The 27,524-nt window shown below is 45.7% G+C and overlaps 1 protein-coding gene across 1 annotated transcript in view; it reads right to left on the bottom strand.

The window, feature by feature from the left end:
• The window catches only part of MTMR7 (myotubularin related protein 7), a 94,514-nt gene extending 76,578 nt beyond the window's left edge, over positions 1-17,936 (bottom strand). Inside the window, exons 1-4 of the mRNA XM_077477404.1 lie at positions 17,779-17,936; positions 8,094-8,216; positions 3,429-3,591; positions 2,466-2,623 (exon numbers count right to left, since the gene is read on the bottom strand). Coding sequence (XP_077333530.1) covers positions 2,466-2,623; positions 3,429-3,591; positions 8,094-8,216; positions 17,779-17,802 — 468 coding nt within the window. The 5' untranslated portion in view covers positions 17,803-17,936. The remainder of the gene's footprint in view (positions 1-2,465; positions 2,624-3,428; positions 3,592-8,093; positions 8,217-17,778) is intronic.
• Between the last annotated feature and the right edge of the window lie 9,588 nt (positions 17,937-27,524).

Raw genomic sequence — 27,524 nt, 5'->3', positions numbered from 1 at the left:
AACGTTCAACATGTTTCAAATGTGAATTTATCCTATATGTAAAAAGGTAAATGATTTAAAAGGCCACTAAGGTGTTCCATCACAAGAGCAAAAGAAACAGGGGGGGGGGGACGCAGCCTTGGCTGCTTCCCCTTCAGTGTGGGAAGACCTCAGAAATGTCTGTATTGGTATGGACGCTGACCGTGTTCATCATATTGCTGCTGAGACCACGAAGCAAAGCATCATGTCCATGGCATGTGTACACACCCGGGCGCTGCCTCTTCTGCTAAAGGGGGTAGCGACTGGGGGGCAGTAAAAGTGTGGCTCAACCATGGGGTTTTATTCCCCCAACCTCACATGTGAACGAGTACTTACAGAAAAATGGACAGCAATGCCCCTCACACCACAGTATCCAAAACTATAAAAAAAAAAAAAGTTTTGGCTTTAGCCGAGGAAGAATCTGGAAACTGGCTTACTGAAAGAGATTGTAAAGTCTCGTATTTTTTTCTCACATTTTGCGAGTGAATTTTAAGGGCTGGCGAGGAAGGGCTGCCTCAGAGCGAGGGGGGGTGGAGGGCGAGCACTGCCAGTCGGCGGGTTGTATTGGAGTCCTTTTCTCAGCGCTTACCGTGGGGAGGAGAGAGGAGAGAGCTGGCTGGATGATCAGAGCACGAGGGACATCACTAGCGGCTTTCATTTCAATAGCCGAGTGTTCCCCGCACTCGCTGTCACACACAGCCCCGCCCCCCTGGTCCGAGGGAATTTGATAGACAGATCACCCGTCCAACCCAGGATGAGTGATGTGTATCAAAGTTCCCTGGCCAGGGGGCGAGGCTGTATGGGACGCCGAGCAGCGGGAACACACAGCAACTGAAATCAAAGCTGTTCCAGTAATGTCCCTCGGCGCTCTTATCATCCGGCCAGCAATGCTCTTCTTCTCCTCTGCTCCCCTGCATGATGGACAAAGGTAGGCAGCACAATGAACACGGGCAGGCTGCATTGGTGGACACGGGCGAGGCTGCATTGTAGAGCTGGACAACTAATGGTTAAAAAAATCCTAATCTCGATCCAACCCCTCTGACATCTCTAATGCAGAGTTTGCTGATTCTTTCATATAACAAGTGGAGAGACTTATCTGCTAAGCAGCTGTCAAAAGAAAATATCTAGGCAGTCTGACAAGTTTTTAAAATGAAACATTGTAACCAACTTCCTTCTTAGATCACAGGGAAACTGCTGTGTGTAAAGAAAACAAATCCAGGCAGTCTGCCAAGTTTTTAAACAAGTGTAAATGCAAGAAGTTTAACCAATTAAAGTCTAAATCTTTGTCCGACACTTCTTTCTTAACCTCCCTGGCGGTATGATTAGTTCTGGTTTTAGGTGCTGAAAGCAGTACCATTATTTTGCATGGAAATTTGGCGTTTTATATTGTAGTCCTGTAATTCTTAGGAATAACTCTCTTAAATCTGTTCAAACCAGAGTCTAGCAGACATCTCGGGTATGATAAAGTTCATAATATAATAAAGAATAAAAATTATTCAATAATGTAATCAAATCCAAAAACACTGAAATTTGCTCATTTGTCGCTGTCATTAGATTTAGTGTTTGATGACGAATTTCCCCACAAATCGCTATCACTCAATTCTGCAAGTGATTGTAATTTATTATTGCCCTTTTTCTAGTTGGTCTAAAATCACTTTTGACATAAAGGGACACTTTTTGGTTGCTATGGACAATCTCCAAATTTTAGGCAGAAAAAACAGTATTTATAATATAAAAGTGCATGCAGGGAACTGCATAGACCACTAGGGACAAAGGGGATGTGTCATTTTTTTTTATACAGTACTGTAATCTGTAAGATTACAATACTGTGTGTGTTTTGTGTGTTTTTTACTTTTTTGAATTTGGCGCTGGTCTCCGCTCCCGTGCACCGTAACGTCGCAGGGAACGGAGATTGGCGGCATTCGGGCACTGTGTGAATCGAGCGGAGGACAGCTCGATCACACAGCGTGGAGGACATCACTGGATCCAGGGCACAAGGTAAGTAACTTCTCCCTGTGTCCTCCCTGTATTCAGCGATGCGATCCCGAGTCTGGCTCGGGGTTACCGCTTATGGTGCTGAAATCCCAGCCCGAGCCAGACTCGGGATTACCGCCAGGGAGGTTAAAGAAGAAACGGTAACAACTGTAGTCTAGTAATGGTCATCCCAACACTTATGGTATGTGCCACATTACATGTAGTCTAGTAATGGTCATCCCAACACTCATGGTATGTGCCACATTACAGATATTCTGCCAATTGTCATCCCAACACTTATGGTATGTGCCACATTACACGTAGTCTAGTAATGGTCATCCCAACACTTATAGCATGTGCCACATTACATGTATTCTGATAATGGTCATACCAACGCTTATGTATGTGCCACGTTACACAGGTTCTGATAATAGTCACCCCAACACTTATGGCATGTGCCACATTAGACTTACTCGATAGTCACGATTAACCTCACTGAGCTGCCACAGGCTCTTGGGCACCCCCATTCTACTGTACTCTCCACTCAAGTCAATCAGCCTCCAGCCTTCTTCCCGCTCTGCCTTGTCCAGTTTGGGGTTGAAGGAGAAGCAGTACAGCTCTTCATATTTAACTGTTAAAAAAGCAAAAGCTTGCTTAATGTTTAAAATGTACAAAACTAATCTTAGGGCCCGTTCACAATGAATTAAACTCACTGCTGCAGCAAGAATCCAGCTTATTCCTGTGGTTGGATTCACAGATAAATGTGGATAGCTGCAGCTGCTCAGCTGTGCAAAGCAATAACAGGCTGATATTGACAGCAGCCGTCTGTGTGTTCAGATGTAATCCAACATAGAGCGATTACCTGCGGTTAGGGAGAGATGATCACACCTGGGCGCAAGCAGCTTGCATCCAAGAGCGATCATCTGTCCCAAACCACAGGCACTTGCTCTATGTGGAATTACATCTGAGAACTTACAGACAGCTGTGCCTGCTGTCCGCTTTGTACAAGCCGAGAGGCTGCAGCTTTCCCCATCCATATGCTGGATTCTTGCCGCAGCTGTAAGTTAAACCCCTATGCGAGTGAGGCCTTACTGTAGAAAAAAAAAAAAAAAAAAAAAAAGGAGAGAAAGCAGATTCCATACACAGAGCAGCAATAAGAAGTTTGTTCAGAAAAAAGGGTTTTAACTCTAAGGTCCATTAGCGGTAGATCTATATTCTGGAGAGGTGGAGTTTGCTAGTGGACAATTGCATATAAATACAAGGGTATGTGAATTTAAATAAAAAAATTGGTCATGATTACAATAAAGAAATCAAATGTATGCATAGACTAGTATACATTCCCTTTAACAAAGCGGTTATGCCAGCTTTGTGTGCTCTGTTCAGGTAAACCCAAGGATGCTATAAGGGTAGTTAGTACAAAACAATTCATACAGTACCTGGTCGTGACAATCTGGCTAGCGATATGTAGATGTCATGGCAATCTCTCTCTTGGGGGATGATGATTTGAATTACTTGAAAGTTTTTGCAGCGGAGAAGTAAAGGACAGCCTGATGCAGTTGTAGCTTGTTTTTCAATAGAAGAGATTTGGCTGTGAAGAATCTAAAGATGTGTAATAAAGGGACAAATCAGTTCAATCAAGCAATAGACCTCTGGCCAATAGTGCTGCGTATACTTAAGGTGGTTGTAAAGCGACTGGACTCAGGTGATACACAGAGATGAAACAAATCCTCCTCCATAAGCTGTACCTGTTTATCTGCAGTCGTCTCCCCTCTACATCTGTTCAAAGTCCAGAATTTATAAAGCTCGTCTGAGCGGTTAGAAAAAAGGGGGCGGAGAGCTGAAGTCACACTCTGCAAAGCTCAGTGAGGAGAGCTCTGAGAGCTGATTGGAGGGAAGGGACATACCCCCGTTCACACAGCACACCAGAACAGAGCTGAAGCTGTCAATCTGCTGGGAGGTCCCTCCTCTGTCACCTATTTTCTATTGTGTTAGGAAAACTTGTGAAAAGTGATTCATCAGACAAAAATTACACTTAAAGAAATTGCAAAGTCAGAAGGTTTTTTATCTTAACGCATTCTATGCATTAAGATAAAAAGCCTTCTGTGTGCAGCAGCCCCCCTCAGACCCACTAATACTTACCAGAGCCCTATCTCTGTCCAGCGATGTCCACGAGTGTCTCAGCCATCTGAGACGCTCCCTCCTGATTGGCTGAAACACAGCATTGGTTCCCACTGCTGTCAATAAAACTCAGTTAGCCAATCAAGAGAGAGAGGGAGTGGGGCCAAATCGGGGCTCCGTGTCTGAATGGACACACGGAGCTACAGCTCGGCTTGGGTGCCCGAAGGCAAGCCGCTTTCTGTGGGCACACTCAACAGGAGGGAGGGGCCAGGAGCACAGAAGAGGGACTCGAGAAGAGGAGGATTACAGCTGCTCTGTGCACCCACCACTGCAATAGAGCAGGTAAATATAACATGTATGTTATTATTTTTTTTGAAAAAAAAAAACAAGACTTTACAATCAGTTTTATGCTCCGAATTCAGACAAGTATGCACTATAGAGGGATATGTTTTGTTCAGATTTCATGTCTGAGGCTTACGACCACTTTAAGCAACTAATATTCATAATACCATAGAGTTGACATCCTATGGATTTAGTCAGATGTAACCAACAGATTGGAAAACTACAATGACCCTAGAATTTCTGTTTAACAGCATGCCTGCTGTGGAGAACATTGGAGATGTCAAAGATCTAGAAAATGTGATGGTTGGGCTGTGGATCACCATCATCCTTTTCAGCCTTCCCAAGTATATCTTTAGCGATATACAAGTGTTTCCAGAATAAAAAAAGACAAAATACTGCCAAATATGCTTCACGCATGGGACAACTCTTAATCATGAAAAAGGTCCCAATATAAAAAAATACGTAATATGTACTAAATTTCATGAACAGTCAAAGCAAAAAAACAAGCTTTACCTTGGGCTTGTCACAGACAGAAAGATGTAATCACTAAGAATTATGGGTAGTAAAATAATCTCCCGTCATCTGCACTGCTGGGACCTGCTATTCTGCTCTCATGCATACACAGTTAATACTTTTGGCCAGATCTATAATTACAAACAGTATATAGAAAATGCAAGCTATTTGCTCCCAGGGGTTTGCCTAAATGACACAATCCTTGTCTAAGACTTGCATCAGGCCATCGCATCAAAGTCTACTTAGGCTGTTCATTGCCAATCAGGACCAGTTTTACCATTTGCAGGGCTTCAATAATGAAAATCCAGTCCTAAAATAGAACTAAAATAGAACCAATCGCTATCTGGTTCTGATTTTGTTATGTCCATAAAGCATGAATATTGAAGAATCAAACTGTGATCCCAAGATGCATTTTCTTAAAACATATGAACCTCAATATGTATATAGCCCGATCCTTGACTGCCCCTAAAGACAAGCATACTTAAAAGCGGTTGTAAAAAAAGAAAAAAAAAAAAAAAAAAAAAAAAGCTGGCCATACAATAATAGAATTTCAAAAGAACAACCGTATATTAAAATTCTCAGTATATTCCATGGCTTGACGAATGTTGCTTGAATTTGTGTATAACAGCCACTCTCAACCATGGTTTTCGTGGAACTCCAGGGTTCCTCCAAGGTTAGCTAAGGCAGGGGTTGACAAATTTGCTTTGAATTTAGGAGCCAGTTAAAAAAGTTAGGAGCCAGTTTTGTTTTTTTTCAGCTCCTGGGGTAAGGCCACTAATTTTCACCCCCTATTCCTAACTCACAATGGAGCACCCAGTCAATAACTCCATTGAGACGCTGTTACATCAGGGGTATGGGCTGACCAGAAAGAGTAAGGCTGGCAACAGATGGAACTGGCTGGCACTGGCAGGTGGCACTGGTTGCCACTGGAAGGCACGTGGAACTGCCAGATGGCACCGGCAGGTGACACTAGTTGGAACTGGCAGGTGACACTGGTTTGGCACTGGCAGGTGACACTGGTTTGGCGATGGCACTAGTTGTCACTGGCAGATGGCACTGATTGGCGGTGGTACTGGTTGGTGTTGGCAGGTGGCACTGGTTGGCGGTGGCACTAGTTGGCACATATTGGTGGTGGCACTGATTGGCGGTGGCACTAGCAGGTGGCACTGATTGGTAGTGGCAGGTGGCACTGGTTGGTGGTGGCAGGTGGCATTGGTAGGTGGTGGCAGGTGGCAGTGGTTGGCACTGGCAGGTGGCACTGGTTGGCAGTGGCACTGATTGGCGGTGGCAGGTGGCACTGGCAGGTGGCACTAATTGACGGTGACACTCGGCACTGGCAGGTGGCACTGACTGACGGTGGCACTGATTGGCACTGGTAGGTGGCACTGATTGGCACTGGTTGGTGGTGGCAGGTGGTATTGATTGGCGGTGGCACTGGTTGGCACTAGCAGGTGGCACTGATTGGCGGTGGCAGGTGGCACTGACGCTGGCAGGTGGCACTGGTTGGCGCTGGCACTGATTGGCGGTGGCAGCTGGCACTGGTTGGTGGTTGCAGGTGGTATTGATTGGAGGTAGCACTGGTTGGCACTAGCAGGTGGCACTGATTGGTGGCAGGAGGCACTGTTTGGTGGTGGCAGGTGGCACTGACACTGGCAGGTGGCACTGGTAGGTTTCACACGGAGCACTCTGTTACTGAAATGTAACAGAGGAGCTGTCAGAATTGAGGCGGGATGATCGGAATGGGCGGGACCCGGCCGGGGTGTGAAACCAACAAGTAACAGAGAGGCGGATATGTCAGATTTCAGCCTGATGTCGGGGTGGGCGGGACTCAGCAGCTATCAAACATCAGCCAACGATTGGGCTGCTTAAGAAAAGGGGCGGGCCACATACACGTAGCGGCCCGCCCAGATCCCATTGTCTGGTGTTTGATAGCTGCTGGGTCCCGCCCCCACCCCGGCCGGGTCCCGCCCACACCGGCCGCGTCCCGCCCACCCTGACATCAGGCTGACAGATCATCCTCTCTCCATTGCTTGTCAGTTTCACACACTCAGCATGGCGCTGCTGAGTGTGGAGGAGGGAGGAGGACGGCAGTCAGTGCTGCATGTCTGGGGCATCGATAGTGAGTGGGCTGGTGGCAGCTTAGGCGCCAGGTTGCGATTTCTGGTCGCGTTGGCGACCTGGCGCCTGGGGTTTGTCGAGCCCTGAGCTAAGGGTTCCTTGAGCTGTGGCTAACTAAACCCCATCTGTTGGTGTCTTCATGGTTCTAGCGCCACACGGCAGAGCAAGCAGCATGACTACAACAATGTTGTTCTAGTCACCAATGTAGGGGGCATTTTCCCAATGACCCCTGAAAGACTAATCTTAAGGCCCGTACACACAGTCTGACTTTTTGACAACAAACATGCAAATTAGCTGTTTTGGAGCAACATCCGACTGTGTGTACGCTCTATCGGACAAACTTTTTCTGTTTTCATCTGACTTTTGTTGGCTGTGCGAACGGACAAACTTTCTGGCAACAAAAGTCCGATGGAGCAAAGTCCGACAGTGTGTACGCAAAAGCATCAGATTTTTGTACAAGGTGCAAACACGCATGCTCAGAACCAATGCAAAAGATCAGACTACAATACAGAAGTTGACCAAAGGTGGCGCTGGAGTCATTGAACGTCCTCTTTTGAAGTGGCGTCAGTACGTTGTGACGTCACTACGTTCGTGTTTGTTGTCAAAAAGTCCGACCGTGTGTATGCAATACAAACTTGTGGACCACGCCCTTTGTACAAAAGTCCACGGAAAAGTTTGTACAAAGTCCGACCGTGTGTATGAGGCTTTACTAAGAGTTCCCTGAGATCTGCAAATTATTTCAAGGGTTTCTTTTGGGGCAAATAGGTTGAGAAAGTGTGGTGTATAATATTTGATTTTGGACTTTACTGAATGAAAACCACATTCACTGTTAGAAATTCATTGGAGACATGCTTTACATCCTGCTCCCGAGTTTTCTCATCACTTCAGTCGGAAAACGAATGTCAATTTTCAAAAAAACAACAATTTTCAAACAAAATGATATCAGTGTATTTAGCTTTAGTTACACAACCGGTTATTTCTGCAACAGTGAAGATAAAGTATGAACATACCCAAGTTTCTTTGCGGGTCTCCGAGATATTTTCAACAAAAATGACATGGGTTGCTGTAAGATATAATGTACCCAATGCTGCCCTTCTAGAAGATATCCGGTCAAGTAGACGGACGTTTTCAACCTTAAAACAGAAAACATTTAGGGAAAGCTATTAATGAAGAAAATGCTGTTTTATAGACAGACATACAGTGACTTCACAAAGAAATTTTCCATATTACAATCAAAAATGTAAATGTATTTTGTGTGATAGACCAACACAAAGTGGCACATAAAATTGTGAAGTGGAAGGAAAATAATAAAATGGTTTTCATTTTTTTTACATAAAAATATCTGAAGTGTGGCGTGCATTTGTATTCAGCCCGCTTTACTCCGATACCCCTAACTAAAATCGAGTGGAACCAGTGAATACAAATGCAGCCCATACTTTTCACATATTTATTTGTAAAAAAAAAAAATCTGAAAACCATTTATCATTTTCCTGCGACTTCACAATTATGTGCCACTTTGTGTTGGTCCATCACATGGAATCCATTTACCTTTTTGGTTGTAACATGACAAAATAAAGAAAATTTCAAGTGGTATGAATACTTTTTCAAGGCACTGTAAAGATATGGCTGATCAGTGTATATCTGCATACTGTTTAATATTCAGCCTTATACGAAACCATCAGAACTGGAAGACTGTACACTCTATTAGGTCCAGTATAGAAGCCTAACTAAGAAAATAAAGGTTATAAAGGCAGAATGAAACGCATGTTCTAATCTATTCAGAAAATACCGAAGCATTGCATATACTGGCTACTGCAAAGAATGATTTTTGCTTTCTCTGGGATGGACCAGGGTCCCATTAGCTACCACTTATATGTAACCTCATTACAGCATCGTCTCCTTCAGATCATCTCCCGGTACTCTGCCCATCACATCACTTGCCCAGACAATGAGGACACTATGAATCAGATAACAGGAAATGGCCAAAGGAGAAGAGAAAACACTTTCCATTCTACAGACAAGCTGTATGATGCTGTCCTAGTAAACAGTAGGCCAGGGATCTGCAATTAGCGGACCTCCAGCTGTTGCAAAACTACAAGTCCCATCATGCCTCTGCCTCTGGGTGTCATGCTTGTGGCTGCCAGAGTCTTGCTATGCCTCATGGGACTTGTAGTTCTGCAACAGCTGGAGGTCCGCTAATTGCCTATCCCTGCAGTAGGCATACATATAGACATGACTGTGGATGGGATGTTATAGTGGATATGGAGAGATCACATGGATATGACTGTAGTTGGAATGTATACTGGATATGGAGATAATATATGGATATGGCTGTAGATGGGATGTATGGTGGATATGGAGAGATCACTTGGATTTGACTGTAGATGGAATGTATGGTGGATATGAAGAGATCACATGGATATGGCTGTAGATGGAATGTATGGTGGATATGGAGAGATCACATGGATTTGGCTGTAGATGGCATGTATGGCGGATATGGCTGTAGATGGAATGTATGGTGGATGTGGAGAGATCACATGGGATGTATAGTGGATGTGGAGAGATCATATGGATATGGCTGTAGATGGCATGTATGGCGGATATGGAGAGATCACATGGATATGGCTGTAGATGGCATGTATGGCGGATATGGAGAGATCACATGGATATGGCTGTAGATGGCATGTATGGCGGATATGGAGCGATCACATGGATATGGCTGTAGTTGGAATGTATGGTGGCTGTGGAGAGATCACATGGGATGTATGGTGGATTCGGAGAGATCACATGGATGACTGTAGATAGGATGTATGGTGGTAATGGAGATGTTATATGGATAGGGCTCATGCACCCTGGGCATTTAATTTTCCCTCTGAACTTCTTTCACTCCTACTAATAAAAAGAACTTTAAAAAAATGCACATAAAGCTGCGTTTTGCACACACATTTATGCACGTTCAGGCGTTGGGTGTTAATACATTCTGTTGGGCAGAATATTATTTTAGCCATTAGAACGCGCTAAGCTCCCAAATGCATCTGGATTTAAGTGCGTTTCCCATTTTTTTCTGCTCAAAAGCTCCTCTCCTGAACACACTGGTAACTGTTGTTTTTTTAAGCCTTTAAATCGTCCTCTACTAATATGCTTGTAAATGCCTATGTGTACATAGACACATACAGTAGGCTAACATAGAGGTGCTTTTACAGATTCATAAAAAAAAAAAAATCCAAACACCTGTAAAAGAGGCATTTTTTAAGCCCTGTGCTGTGTGCATGCGCCTATATGTAGATTGGATTTATGATCATTATAAAGCTGTCAGATGGATAAGGATATCACTATAGATTGTATGTATGATGGATAAAGAGATGTCATATGGATAGGACTGTGTATAGGGAGTATGGTGGATATGGAGATGTCATATGACTGTAGATGGGATGTATGGTGGATATGGAGATGTCATATGGATATGGCTGTGTATGGGAAGAATGGTGGATATGGAGATGTCATATGACTGTAGATGGGATGTATGGTGCATATGGAGACATCATCTGGATATGGCTGTGTATGGGATGTATGGTGGGTATGGAGATGTCGGATGGATATGGCTGTAGATGGGATGTATGGTGGGTATGGAGATGTCGGATGGATATGGCTGTAGATGGGATGTATGGTGGGTATGGAGATGTCGGATGGATATGGCTGTAGATGGGATGTATGGTGGGTATGGAGATGTCGGATGGATATGGCTGTAGATGGGATGTATGGTGGGTATGGAGATGTCAGATGGATATGACTGTAGATGGGATGTATGATGGGTATGGAGATGTCGGGTGGATATGACTGTAGATGGGATGTATGGTGGGTACGGAGATGTCAGATGGATATGACTGTAGATGGGATGTATGATGGGTATGGAGATGTAGGATGGATATGATTGTAGATGGGATGTATGATGGCTATGACTGTAGATGGGATGTATGATGGGTATGGAGATGTCAGATGGATATGGCTGTAGATGGGATGTATGATGGATATGTAGTAGATGTAGGGTGGATATGACTGTAGATGGGATGTATGATGGGTAATGGAGATGTTAGATGGATAGGACTGTAGATGGGATGTATGATGGGTATGGAGATGTTGGATGGATATGACTGTGTATGTGAAGTATGGTGGATATGGAGATGTCACATGGATAGGACTGTGAATGTGAAGTATGGTGAATATGGAGATGTCATATGAATAAGACTGTGTATAGGGAATATGGTGGATATGGAGATGTCATATAACTGTAGATGGGATGTATGGTGGATATGGAGATGTCATATGGATATGGCTGTGTATGGGAAGAATGGTGGATATGGAGATGTGATATGGCTGTAGATGGGATGTATGGTGGATACGGAGGATGTCATATGGATATGGCTGTGTATGGGATGTATGGTGGATATTGAGAGATTATATGGATATGACTGTAGATGGGATGCATGTGAATATGGAGACATCATATGGATAGGACTATAGATTGTATGTATGGTGGATTTGAAGATGTCAAATGGATATGACTGTAGATGGTATGCATGATGGATATGGAGAGGTAGGATGGATATGATTGTAGATGGGATGTATGATGAATATGGAGATGTCGGATGGATATGACTGTAGATGGCATGTATGATGGATAGGACTGTAGATGGGATGAATGATGGATATGGAGATGGATGTGACTGTAGATGTCAGGTGGATATGACTGTAGATGGGATGTATGATGGGTATAGAGATGTCGGGTGGATATGACTGTAGATGGGATGTATGATGGGTATAGAGATGTCGGGTGGATATGACTGTTGTTGGGATGTATGATGGGTATGGAGATGTTGGATGGATATGACTGTAGCCGTGATGTATGATGGAGATAGAGATGTAGGATGGACTGTAGATGGGATGTATGATGGATATGGAGATGTTGGGTGAATATGACTGTAGATGGCATGTATGGTGGGTATGGAGATGTTGGATGGATATGACTGTAGATGGGATGTATGATGGGTATGGAGATGTTGGATGGATAGGACTGCAGACGGGATGTATGATGGGTATGGAGATATTGGATGGATATGACTGTAGATGGGATGCATGATGGATATGGAGATGTAGGATGGATAGGACTGTAGATGGGATATATGATGGATATGGAGATGTTGGATGGATATGACTGTAGATGAGATGTATGATGGGTATGGAGATGGAGATCTAGGATGGATAGGACTGTAAATGGGATGTATGATGGATATGGAGATGCGGGATGAATATGACTGTAGATGGGATGTATGATGGGTATAGAGATGCAGGATGGATATGACTGTAGATGGGATGTATGATGGATATGGAGATGTAGGAAGGATAGGACTGTAGATATGATGGATATGGAGATGTTGGATGGATATGACTATAGCTGGGATGTATGATGGATATGGAGATGGAGATGTAGGATGGACCGTAGATGGGACGTATGATGGGTATAGAGATGCAGGATGAATATGACTGCAGATGGGATGTATGATGGATATGGAGATGTAGGATGAATATGACTGTAGATGGGATGTATGATGGGTATAGAGATGCAGGATGAATATGACTGTAGATGGGATGTATGATGGATATGGAGATGTAGGATGGATATGACTGTAGATGGGATGTATGATGGGTATAGAGATGCAGGATGAATATGACTGTAGATGGGATGTATGATGGATATGGAGATGTAGGATGGATATGACTGTAGATGGGATGTATGATGGGTATGGAGATGTAGGATGAATATGACTGTAGATGGGATGTATGATGGGTATGGAGATGTCGGGTGGATATGACTGTAGATGGGATGTATGATGGGTATGGAGATGTCGGGTGGATATGACTGTAGATGGGATGTATGATGGGTATGGAGATGTCGGGTGGATATGACTGTAGATGGGATGTATGGTGGGTATGGAGATGTCGGGTGGATATGATTGTAGATGGGATGTATGATGGGTATGGAGATGTCGGGTGGATAAGATTGTAGATGGGATGTATGATGGGTATGGAGATGTCGGGTGGATATGACTGTAGATGGGATGTATGGTGGGTATGGAGATGTCGGGTGGATACGATTGTAGATGGGATGTATGGTGGGTATGGAGATGTCGGGTGGATATGATTGTAGATGGGATGTATAATGGGTATGGAGATGTCGGGTGGATATGACTGTAGATGGGATGTATGGTGGGTATGGAGATGTCGGGTGGATATGATTGTAGATGGGATGTATGATGGGTATGGAGATGTCGGGTGGATATGACTGTAGATGGCATGTATGGTGGGTATGGAGATGTCGGGTGGATATGACTGTAGATGGGATGTATGATGGGTATGGAGATGTCGGGTGAATATGACTGTAGATGGGATGTATGATGGGTATGGAGATGTCGGGTGGATATGACTGTAGATGGGATGTATGATGGGTATGGAGATGTCGGGTGGATAAGATTGTAGATGGGATGTATGGTGGGTATGGAGATGTCGGGTGGATATGATTGTAGATGGGATGTATAATGGGTATGGAGATGTCGGGTGGATACGATTGTAGATGGGATGTATGATGGGTATGGAGATGTCGGGTGGATATGACTATAGATGGGATGTATGGTGGGTATGGAGATGTCGGGTGGATATGATTGTAGATGGGATGTATGATGGGTATGGAGATGTCGGGTGGATATGACTGTAGATGGGATGTATGATGGGTATGGAGATGTCGGGTGGATACGATTGTAGATGGGATGTATGATGGGTATGGAGATGTCGGGTGGATACGATTGTAGATGGGATGTATGGTGGGTATGGAGATGTCGGGTGGATACGATTGTAGATGGGATGTATGGTGGGTATGGAGATGTCGGGTGGATACGATTGTAGATGGGATGTATGATGGGTATGGAGATGTCGGGTGGATATGACTGTAGATGGGATGTATGATGGGTATGGAGATGTCGGGTGGATAGGATTGTAGATGGGATGTATGATGGGTATGGAGATGTAGGATGGATATGACTGTAGATGGGATGTATGGTGGGTATGGAGATGTCGGATGGATATGACTGTAGATGGGATGTATGGTGGGTATGGAGATGTCGGATGGATATGACTGTAGATGGGATGTATGGTGGGTATGGAGATGTTGGATGAATATGACTGTAGATGGGATGTATGATGGATATGGAGATGTCGGATGAATATGACTGTAGATGGGATGTATGATGGGTATGGAGATGTCGGGTGGATATGACTGTAGATGGGATGTATGGTGGGTATGGAGATGTCGGATGGATATGACTGTAGATGGGATGTATGATGGGTATGGAGATGTCGGGTGGATAGGATTGTAGATGGGATGTATGGTGGGTATGGAGATGTCAGATGGATATGGCTGTAGATGGGATGTATGATGGATATGTAGATGTAGGGTGGATATGACTGTAGATGGGATGTATGGTGGGTATGGAGATGTCGGATGAATATGACTGTAGATGGGATGTATGGTGGGTATGGAGATGTCGGATGAATATGACTGTAGATGGGATGTATGATGGGTATGGAGATGCAGGATGAATATGACTGTAGATGGGATGTATGATGGATATGGAGATGTCGGATGAATATGACTGTAGATGGGATGTATGATGGGTATGGAGATGTCGGGTGGATAGGATTGTAGATGGGATGTATGATGGATATGGAGATGTCGGGTGGATATGATTGTAGATGGGATGTATGGTGGGTATGGAGATGTCGGGTGGATACGATTGTAGATGGGATGTATGATGGGTATGGAGATGTCGGGTGGATATGACTGTAGATGGGATGTATGATGGGTATGGAGATGTCGGGTGGATAGGATTGTAGATGGGATGTATGATGGGTATGGAGATGTAGGATGGATATGACTGTAGATGGGATGTATGGTGGGTATGGAGATGTCGGATGGATATGACTGTAGATGGGATGTATGGTGGGTATGGAGATGTTGGATGAATATGACTGTAGATGGGATGTATAATGGATATGGAGATGTCGGATGAATATGACTGTAGATGGGATGTATGATGGGTATGGAGATGTCGGGTGGATATGACTGTAGATGGGATGTATGGTGGGTATGGAGATGTCGGATGGATATGACTGTAGATGGGATGTATGATGGGTATGGAGATGTCGGGTGGATAGGATTGTAGATGGGATGTATGGTGGGTATGGAGATGTCAGATGGATATGGCTGTAGATGGGATGTATGATGGATATGTAGATGTAGGGTGGATATGACTGTAGATGGGATGTATGGTGGGTATGGAGATGTCGGATGAATATGACTGTAGATGGGATGTATGATGGGTATGGAGATGCAGGATGAATATGACTGTAGATGGGATGTATGATGGATATGGAGATGTCGGATGAATATGACTGTAGATGGGATGTATGATGGGTATGGAGATGTCGGGTGGATAGGATTGTAGATGGGATGTATGATGGATATGGAGATGTCGGGTGGATATGATTGTAGATGGGATGTATGGTGGGTATGGAGATGTCGGGTGGATACGATTGTAGATGGGATGTATGATGGGTATGGAGATGTAGGATGGATATGACTGTAGATGGGATGTATGGTGGGTATGGAGATGTCGGATGGATATGACTGTAGATGGGATGTATGGTGGGTATGGAGATGTCGGATGGATATGACTGTAGATGGGATGTATGGTGGGTATGGAGATGTTGGATGAATATGACTGTAGATGGGATGTATGATGGATATGGAGATGTCGGGTGGATATGACTGTAGATGGGATGTATGATGGGTATGGAGATGTCGGGTGGATATGACTGTAGATGGGATGTATGATGGGTATGGAGATGTCGGGTGGATATGACTGTAGATGGGATGTATGGTGGGTATGGAGATGTCGGATGGATATGACTGTAGATGGGATGTATGATGGGTATGGAGATGTCGGGTGGATATGACTGTAGATGGGATGTATGATGGGTATGGAGATGTCGGGTGGATATGACTGTAGATGGGATGTATGGTGGGTATGGAGATGTCGGATGGATATGACTGTAGATGGGATGTATGATGGGTATGGAGATGTCGGGTGGATAGGATTGTAGATGGGATGTATGGTGGGTATGGAGATGTCGGATGAATATGACTGTAGATGGGATGTATGATGGATATGGAGATGTAGGGTGGATATGACTGTAGATGGGATGTATGGTGGGTATGGAGATGTCGGGTGGATAGGATTGTAGATGGGATGTATGGTGGGTATGGAGATGTCAGATGGATATGGCTGTAGATGGGATGTATGATGGGTATGGAGATGTCGGATGGATATGGCTGTAGATGGGATGTATGGTGGGTATGGAGATGTCGGATGGATATGGCTGTAGATGGGATGTATGGTGGGTATGGAGATGTCGGATGAATATGACTGTAGATGGGATGTATGATGGATATGGAGATGTCGGATGGATATGACTGTAGATGGGATGTATGGTGGGTATGGAGATGTCGGATGAATATGACTGTAGATGGGATGTATGATGGGTATGGAGATGCAGGATGAATATGACTGTAGATGGGATGTATGATGGATATGGAGATGTAGGATGGATATGACTGTAGATGGGATGTATGATGGATATGGAGATGCAGGATGAATATGACTGTAGATGGGATGTATGATGGATATGGAGATGTAGGATGGATATGACTGTAGATGGGATGTATGATGGGTATGGAGATGTCGGGTGGATATGACTGTAGATGGGATGTATGATGGATATGGAGATGTCGGGTGGATATGACTGTAGATGGGATGTATGATGGGTATAGAGATGCAGGATGAATATGACTGTAGATGGGATGTATGATGGATATGGAGATGTAGGATGGATATGATGGATATGGAGATGTAGGATGGATATGACTGTAGATGGGATGTATGATGGATATGGAGATGTAGGATGGATATGACTGTAGATGGGATGTATGATGGATATGGAGATGTAGGATGGATATGACTGTAGATGGAATGTATGATGGATATGGAGATGTATGATGGATATGACTGTAGATGGGATGTATGATGGATATGGAGATGTCGGGTGGATATGATTGTATGGGATGAATGGTGAATATGAATGTCAATGTACCCCAAAACAAGAGGGATGGGTTGTATGAGGATCTCACACATAGGAAGGAGGGAGGGAAGACATCACTAGCCATGAGCAATGTAAAGGAAAACCATGAGAATGGCAGCACTAAGCACATCATCCTAATCTCAGATTAGACAGGCCTCCATCTCTACATGCTATGAATGGATGGAGCCCACACTGTCACCATCAGCACTGATATGACTCTATGCTGGGATATCATAGAGCCGGATGGTGCCGGGGCTCATAGAGGACTGTCCGGGAGGAAGAAGCAGATAAACAAGGAGAGTGAGGAGGGAGGGAAGGATGGATGGATGGATGGAAGGAAGGATGGAAGGATGGAGGGAAGGAAGGATGGAGGATGAGTAGCGGGGTGCATGCTCCGGAGAAGGGATGTCCTCCTCCCCATCCTCCGATCTCCTCTGTCGCACTAACCTTCGGCAGCCTGATGTGCTCCATGTTGTGCTCAGTCCTGGGCGATGCTGGAGGCCATTGGTTGAAGCTCGGAGTATGTGGCCGGGAATGTGTCAGTGATTGGCTCCTCCCCCACAGGTGCTCCCAGCTCAGAGCTGTACGGAGGAGGATGGGCGGTCACCGCTGTCCTATAGGATGGGAGATGCCGCTACGGCCTGTGTGTGCGATATAGAGGACATCTCCCAGCAGCCTTCCCGCCGCTATACGAGTACAGCACAGTGAGCACACGCCTGCACGTTCCGGGAAACATTCCAACTTCCACATATGAGATGTCAGCCATTCCAACCCTCATCATCTGTTACCAGCTGGATTCATAATGCTGTTATTTAGACTGATCACTGACGTCATCACTTGGATTATTCGGCTTTTATGTAAAAAAAAAATGAAATATATGTGTATATATATATATATATATATATATATATATATATATACACACACACACGATATCGTTAAAAGTATTGGGATGCCGGCTTTTGTACGCATATGAACCCCTTTCACACTGAGGCGTTTTCCAGGCGCTTTTGTGCTAAAAATATCTCACAAAAAGCACCTGAAAACTGCTTCCCATTCATTCCAATGGATACTTTCACGCGGTGGCAGGACAGTGAAAAAAGTCCTGCAAGCACATAGTTGCGAAAAATTCCGGGACACTTTTTTGGCTGTAGGCAGAGTTGTATTATAATTAGGGGGCGGGGCATGCTGTTATAGGAGTGGCAAAGGGGGAAATGTGGCGCAAAATATGGGCGTGGTTTACGTAAAATATTGGGCGTGGCTTACATGGTCGTGACTCAAAGGGGTGTGGTTAGAGTCTGAGATGAATGCGGGATGGAGAGGGAAAGGGGGGGAGGGATGGAGGGACAGCAGCCCCTGATCCTACACCACAATAGCAATATGTGTTTTCCAGAGTTTGACAATCAGCACATAAAGATACTCCAAATACCTGGTGTTAGCGCTTCAATCATCCCGGCGCCATGATTGTTATGGTATCAGGATGATTGAAGCGCATTATTTCTATTATTACATCATTACACTCACCATAATGCAGAATCAGTGGGAGCCATGAGCACTAGCCATATCCAGAATGGCCCCGACATCCAGACTGCCCCCCGACTTCCAGAATGGCCCCGACATCCAGACTGCCCCCCGACTTCCAGACTGGCCCCGACATCCAGACTGCCCCCTCTGACATCCAGACTGCCCCCTCTGACATCCAGACTGCCCCCTCTGACATCCAGACTGCCCCCTTTGACATCCAGATTGGCCCCCGACATCCAGACTGGCCCCCGTCATCCAGACCATCGTTGCTGCATGGAAAGAGATTGAGCTGTGGTGCCGCCCACCTTCCGTCCCTTTCCATTACAGTTCACAGACACTGGCAGCAGGGCGGGGGTGGGCAGCGCCGCAGCATTTCTATTGTGAAAAATAGCCATGCCTTCTGGTCTTCTTCAAAATGGCCGCGGACCTCTAGCAGCCGGCGGTGAAAAATCGTGAATAACCGAATTTCCCGGGACAAACTTAAATCAGGACAAGGGTCCTAATCCCGGGAAAGTCCCAGGAAATTCGGGACAGTTGGCAACTATGCAAGCAGCATCTTTGGGGCATGTTTGGATCGCTTTAAAAAGCACCTCTAAATGCCCCTGTTCATGGAAATGAATGGGAAGCGCTTCAAAAGCACCGCAAAATGGCTTTTTCTTTTTTTCTATGGTCACGTGAATTTAAAAAAAAAACGCACTACTAACGCCACAAAAATGGCACTAAAGTGCCGCTAAAAACACCCAACTTTAATATCCTACCACTCTAAGCCCTTGTACACACGGTCGGAGAATCTGTCGGAGTGTTGTTGGATAATCCGACCGTGTGTGGTATGCATCGGACTGATTCCATCGGAATATCCGTCGGACCCAATTTTCCAACTTGTTGGAAATATTTTCCTGCAAACTGGTCCGATCGGACATACTCCGATCATGTGTAGAGAATTCCGATTGGACAAAGTGCCACGCATGCTCAGATCAAATTCCTACACCAAAGCTATTGGCTACTAGCCTGAACGTAGTCCCATCGTAACGAAATAACGTCATCACGTTCTGAATGATCGGATTTTCCGACAACTTGGTCCGACCGTGTGTATGCAACAGGTTGGGTGATGTGTTCTAAGTTATGCTCCGGTGTGGTTTTTGACTGCACCAGAGGAATCCCCCCCCCCTGCGGGGTAATGTTTGGCCCCTGCGTGGGCAAGTTTGTATGTAAATGGAAAATTTAATAAAAATTATTTTGCAAAAAAAAAAAAAAAAAAACACCCAACTTTTTATGGGCAGTTTTTGAGCACCTCAGTGTGAAAGGGGTCTGATGGTATCCCAGCCATTTTCTATGGTTAGATGGAAAAAGTGCAACAGATTTCTCCATGTATGCTAAACTGTGTGGATGGAGGAATCTCCTACTGGGCCAAGCTTCAGTATCTTGCTAGTTGTCCCCGCTGGCTCTCAACCTAAACAATGCCTACACCCAATCAGAATGTTCAGGTATTGTGAGAGCCAGCAACTAGCAAGATATGGAAGCTTGGGCCAGTGGGAGATTCTTCCATTGACACAGTTCAGTGTCGATGGAGGAATCTGTTCCACTTTTTCCATCCGACCATAGATAATCTATAGGTGTATGGCCAGTCTTAGTCCGTAGGGTTCAATATTGAGTTGGCCCACCCTTTGCAGCTATAACCGCTTCAACTCTTCTGGGAAGGCTATCCACAAGGTTTAGGGGTATGTCTATAGGAATGTTTGACCATTCCTCCAGAAGCGCGTTTGTGAGGTCAGGCACTGATGTTGGATGAGAAGGCCTGGCTCGCAGTCCCCACTCTAATTCATCCTAAAGGTGTTCTATTGGGTTGAGGCCAGGACTCTGTGCAGTCCAGTCCAGTTCCTCCACCCCAAGCACGCTTCTCCATGTCTTTATGGACCTTGCTTTGTGCACTGGTTCAAATCATTTGGTGGAGGGGGGATTATGGTGTCGGGTTGTTTTTCAGGGGTTGGGTTTGGCCCCTTAGTTCCAGTGAAGGGAACTCCTAAGGCATCAGCATACCATGACATTTCGGACAATTTCATGCTCCCAACTTTGTGGGAATAGTTTGGGGATGGCCCCTTCCTGTTCCAACATGACTGCCCACCAGTGCACAAAGCAAGGTCCGTAAAGACATGAATGAGCGAGTTTGGGGTGGAGGAACCAGTGGAGCTGTATTTAGTTGTTAGGCAAATTTAGTGTTGGCTCACTGTAATCAGTTTGGCTGTGTTGTTTGTTCTGGCCTGAAGACCTGCCTAGATTCTCCCATTTCCAGCTTATTGTACAGAGACGGGTGGCTCTTAAATATGGTTGCAACTTCCCTTATGTGCTAGAGAAATCATGGCGGAAGTGGGGTCTACACAATATGCCCGTTGCCAAGAAGATGTTTGGAACTTCATGGACATGCCTAAGCCGTACCGTAACCAGACCTGCCCCCATCTGGAGTCTGGGGAGGTGAAATCACAAGGACAAAGTCAAAAATCGCTGATCACCGCCATTACTAGTACAAAATAAATAAATAAATAATAAAAATGCCATTAATCTATCCCCTATTTTGTAGACACTATAACTTTTGGGCAAACCAATCAATAAATACCTTTTAACCAGTTGCCGACCGCCGCACGCCGATGTACGTCGGTACAATGGCACGGGCAGGCATAAGGACATACATGTACGTCCCTTGCCTCCCGCGGGTCGGGGGCCCGATCGGGCCCCCGCCCGGTGCCTGCGGCGGTCGGTATTCGTTCGGGAGCGATCCCGGACGAGGGGACGGCCATTCATTCATGGCCACCCCCTCGCGATCGCTCCCGACGAATAGAAATCCCCGGTGACATCACTTCCTCTCCTGTAATGTAAACACAGGAGAGGAAGTGATGTATTCTCTCCTCCGTGTCGGTATTTTTCGTTCCGACACGGAGGAGAGTGGATCAGTAAGTTGCACCAACACTCTACACACACAGTAGAACATGCCAGGCACACTCACACCCCCCCTTTACCCCCCGATCACCCCCCCAATTACCCCTGCCCCCCAGTCACAGTGACACCAATGTCATTTTTTTTTTTTTTTGCATTGGTGTCATTTGTGACTGTAATAACTGTTAGGGCAGTTAGAGTTAGCCCCCTTTAGTTCTAATGTACCCCCCTAACCCCCCCAATAAAGGTTTAACCCCGTGATCACCCCCCGTCGCCAGTGTCACTAAGGCTGGGTTCACATTGCAGCGGTTTATGAGAACGAATGTGATTCGCACCGCACTGCAGTGCAAATCACATCCGATCTCTGTGCGATTCGAGTTCAGCCATTCGCCGCACCCGCCACACCCGCCGCACCCGCCGCAAATTCGCACGGGACCCTTTTTTTGGCCCGCAGCAGAATCGGATCGCATGGGTGTTCACACCATGCGATCCGAGTTTGCAGATCGCACTGCGATATGCGAACTGATCTGGGGGTGTCAGTAACATTTCACTGACACTCCCAGCAGTTCGCATAGGGCAGTGTGAACTGCCGCCGGGAGGCATGCGATGCGGGAACCCGCCGCGGATTCGCGGCGTTTCCGCATCGCTCCAGTGTGAACCCAGCCTAATAAGCGATCATTTTTCTGATCGCCGTATTAGTGTCACAGGTGACGCTAGTTAGGCAGGTAGGTATTTAGGTTCGCCGCAGCTTTTTATAGCACTGGGACCCCCATATACTACCGCATAAAGCCCCCTGATTGCCCCCTAGTTAACCCTTTCACCAGTGATCACCATATAACTGTTACAGGTGACGCTGGTTGGTTAGTTATTTTTTTATAGTTTCAGGGCACCCGCCATTTATTACCTAATAAAGGTTTAACCCCCTGATCACCCGGCGGGTGTCATTTGTGACTAATAACTGTTAGGGCAGTTAGGGTTAGCCCCCTTTAGTTCTAAGGTACCCCCCTAACCCCCCCAATAAAGGTTTAACCCCGTGATCACCCCCCGTCGCCAGTGTCACTAAGGCTGGGTTCACATTGCAGCGGTTTATGAGAACGGATGTGATTCGCACCGCACTGCAGTGCAAATCACATCCGATCTCTGTGCGATTCGAGTTCAGCCATTCGCCGCACCCGCCGCACCCGCCGCAAATTCGCACGGGACCCTTTTTTTGGCCCGCAGCAGAATCGGATCGCATGGGTGTTCACACCATGCGATCCGAGTTTGCAGATCGCACTGCGATATGCGAACTGATCTGGGGGTGTCAGTAACATTTCACTGACACTCCCAGCAGTTCGCATAGGGCAGTGTGAACTGCCGCCGGGAGGCATGCGATGCGGGAACCCGCCAGGGACCCCCATATACTACCGCATAAAGCCCCCTAATTGCCCCCTAGTTAACCCTTTCACCAGTGATCACCATATAACTGTTACAGGTGACGCTGGTTGGTTAGTTATTTTTTTATAGTTTCAGGGCACCCGCCATTTATTACCTAGTCTCACTAGTGTACCCCTAAATTTAGGGGTGTCTACTTTCCAAAATGGGGTCATTTGGGGGGGGTTTGTGCCATCTTGGCATTTTATGGCCTTCAAAACTGTAACGCCCTTAGAAAGCCTGAAGGCGGTGCTTGGTTTTCGGGGCCCCGTACGCGGCTAGGCTCCCAAAAAGTCCCACATATGTGGTATCCCCATACTCAGGAGAAGCAGCAGAATTTATTTTGGGGTGTCATTTCACATATGCCCATGGCATGCGTGAGCAATATATCATTTAGTGACAACTTTGTGAAAAAAAAAAAAAAAGTTTGTAATTTTCCCACAACTTGTGGCAAAATATAAAATATTCCATGGACTCAACATGCCTCTCAGCAAATAGCTTGGGGTGTCTACTTTCTAAAATGGGGTCATTTGTGGGGGTTTTGTGCTATCTTGGCATTTTATGGCCTTCAAAACTGTAATAGGTAGTGAGAAGTGAACTCAAAAATTTACGCCCTTAGAAAGCCTGAAGGCGGTGCTTGGTTTTCGGGGCCCCGTACGCGGCTAGGCTCCCAAAAAGTCCCACATATGTGGTATCCCCGTACTCAGGAGAAGCAGCAGAATTTATTTTGGGGTGTCATTTCACATATGCCCATGGCATGCATGAGCAATATATCATTTAGTGACAACTTTGTTAAAAAAAAAAAAAAAAAAAAAAAGTTTGTAATTTTCCCGCAACTTGTGGCAAAATATAAAATATTCCATGAACTCAACATGCCTCTCAGCAAATAGCTTGGGGTGTCTACTTTCTAAAATGGGGTCATTTGTGGGGGTTTTGTGCCATCTTGGCATTTTATGGCCTTCAAAACTGTAATAGGTAGTGAGAAGTGAACTCAAAAATTTACGCCCTTAGAAAGCCTGAAGGCGGTGCTTGGTTTTCGGGGCCCCGTACGCGGCTAGGCTCCCAAAAAGTCCCACATATGTGGTATCCCCATACTCAGGAGAAGCAGCAGAATTTATTTTGGGGTGTCATTTCACATACGCCCATAGCATGTGTGAGCAATATATCATTTAGTGACAACTTTGTGTAAAAAAAAAAAAAAATTTTTTTTTTGTCATTATTCAATCGCTTGAGGCAAAAAAATAAAATATTCAATGGGCTCAACATGCCTCTTATCAATTTCCTTAGGGGGTCTACTTTCCAAAATGGGGTCATTTGGGGGGGTTTTGTACTGCCCTGCCATTTTAGCACCTCAAGAAATGAGATAGGCAGTCGTAAACTAAAAGCTGCGTAAATTCCAGAAAACGTACCTTAGTTTGTAGATGTGACAACTTTTGCGCAAACCAATAAATATACAATTATTGACTTTTTTTTTACCAAAGACATGTGGCTGAATACATTTTGGCCTAAATGTATGACTAAAATTGAGTTTATTGGATTTTTCTAATAACAAAAAGTAGAAAATATCATTTTTTTTCAAAATTTGCGGTCTTTTTACGTTTATATCGCAAAAAATAAAAATCGCAGAGGCAATCAAATACCATCAAAAGAAAGCTCTATTTGTGGGAAGAAAAGGACGCAAATTTTGTTTGGGTACAACATTGCATAACCGCGCAATTACCAGTTAAAGCAGCGCAGTGCCAAAGTGTAAAAAGACCTCTGGTCATTTACCAGCAAAATGGTCCGGTCTGAAAGTGGTTAAATATGTAGCAGAACACAAATTGGCCTAAATTGATAAAGAAATTTGATAAAAATATATATATATATTGGTATGTTTTATAGCAGAAAATAAAAAATATTGTTTTTTTTTTTCACAACTCTCTGTCTTTTTTTGTTTATAGCCCCAAAAAAAATTCAGAGGTGATCAAATACCACCAAAAGAAAGCTCTATTTGTGGGGAAAAAAAGATCATCAATTTTATTTGGGTACAACGTTGCATGACTGCACAATTGTCAGCTAAAATAACGCAGTGCCGTATCGCAAAAAATGGCCTGGTCATTAAGGGGGCAAATCCTTCCAGGGCTGAAGTGGATAAAGGATTCTTCCACTGTTGCTATATTGTCGCTAAGACCCCTTTCACACCAAGGCCGTTTTGCATGCGCTAAAGCGTTAGAAATAGCGCCTGCAATCCGCCCTAAAACAGCTGCACCATTGTCTGTAGTGTGAAAGCCCCTAGGGCTTTTTACACTGGAGCGGTGCGCTGGCAGGACGTCAGGAAAAGTCCTGCCAGCAGCTTCCTTGGAGCGGTGAAGGAGCGGTGTGTTTACCGCTCCTCCACTGCTGCTCCCCATTGAAATCAATGGGGCAGCGCTGTAATACCGCCAGCAAAACGCTGCTATTGCGGTGTATTGCCGGGGGGTTTTAACCCTTTCTCGGCCGTTAGGGGGGGTAAAAGCGCCCCACTAGCGGCCAAAATGAGCCGCAAATCCGACGGTAAAACGCCGCTAAAAATAGCGGCGTTTTACCGCCGACGCTATGGGCGGAGTGGTGTGAAAGGGATCTAAGTATTTCTAGAGAGCTCTATTTAAAAGCAGGTCCTGTACATATGTAAATATTTAGATACCTCAAATTAGATAAGACCTTTTCCTGCTTTGTTTTTCAGGGCTCTGGCAAGATTCAGCTTCATTGTATCTATGTTGCTTATTGAAAGTGATATTGATATAACTGCTCTTTATGCCCATTAGGGACCTGGTAGTACTGTATCCATATGCCACTAGGTGGCATGTTTCTAGCTGAAAGGAGGATATAGTAGCAATGTTTAATTGAGTACTAGTGAACTATAGACTTTAACCCCTTCCCACCCGGCTTATAGCAGGTTGATGGCCGGCCGGTGGCTCTCCCGTTCTGATTGGACATTAGAACAAGCCATTTGTGTGCGCAGTGTGGCAATCGGTAATGCAGTGTGTCACTCAGACACACCGCATCTCCAATCACAGTAAAGAGCCTATGATGTAGGCTCTTTACCATGTGATCAGCTGTGTCCAATCACAGCTGATCACAGCTTAACTAGGAAGTGCCGGTTAGGGCCGGTTCACACTGCAGGCGAGGCGAGGCGACTCCGACTTGCCTCGCCGCGACCTGCAGCGGCCTCGGCGGCGACTTGCAAATGACTTCTGTATAGAAGTCAATGCAAGTCGCCCCGAGGTCGCCCGAAAGTAGTACAGGAACCTTTTTTCTGAGTCGGAGCGACTCGAGTCGCTCCTCTCAGAACGGTTCCATTGTACAGAACGGGGGCGACTTGCGGGAGCGAGGCGAGGCGAGTCGTGTCGCCTCGCATCGCCCGCTGTGTGAACCGGGCCTTATCGGCATTCCTCTATTCATGCTGACAGAGCGTGAGTAGAGGAGAGATGATGAGCAGCTCTCCTGACAGGGGGATCTGCACTGATAATCAGCGCAGTGATTGTCAGAGCACCCCCATCAGCGGTGATGCCCACCAGTGATGCCCACCAGTATCACCAGTGATGTCAATCAGTGCCCATCAGTGATGTCAATCAGTGCCCATCAGTGATGCCTTTCAGTACCCATCAGTGATGCCTGTCAGTGTTTCTCATCAGTGCTGCTTATCAGTGCACATCAGTGCCACCTATCAGTGCCCATAAAGGCTGCATATCAATGCCCATCAGTGCGCATATTAATGCCACCTCATCAGTGGCAGTAGCGTTGCTAGGTGGCGGAGGGGGTGCAGGCCGCACCTGGGTGACACCCGCCAGAGGGGTTACACTCGTGGTTTGCGGCACCGCTAACACCGCCCGCTGCCCTGATGATCTGTGCCTCGCTCTGTGTCAGTGGAGCAGACTAAAGCCACCGGCGCCTCCTCCTCTCTGTTTACATCCAATGAAGAGGAGGAGCCTGAGGGACACACGCCGCTGTGTGTATACGTCCACAGCCACGCTGTTCTAAGGTCTGTACTGTACACTTTAATATAAGTAGATGGACATGTGCGGCGGGGCACTATGGGAGGGGAGAGGGGTGCCTATGCTGATGGGGGGGGTCTGCACTAAGGGGGTTGTCTATACTGCGGGAGTCTGTACTAAATGGGGGATGTCTATACTGTGGCGGTTTGCACTAAGGGGGTGTCTATACTGATGGGGGGGTCTGCACTAAGGGGGTGTCTATAATGTGGAGGTCTGCACTATGGGGGATTCTATACTGATGGAGGGTGGTCTGTACTGAGGAAGGGGGGTCTGTTCTTAGTGAGGGTATCTATACTGTGGGAGGGGGGTCTGTAC

This window comes from Lithobates pipiens, unplaced genomic scaffold (assembly GCF_037356315.1).
Source record: "Lithobates pipiens isolate NorthernLeopardFrog02 unplaced genomic scaffold, aLitPip1_a1.2 Scaffold_13, whole genome shotgun sequence".
Taxonomy (NCBI): domain Eukaryota; kingdom Metazoa; phylum Chordata; class Amphibia; order Anura; family Ranidae; genus Lithobates; species Lithobates pipiens.
Note: the sequence above shows the minus strand (reverse complement) of the source record. Positions and strands in the feature narration are given on the sequence as shown.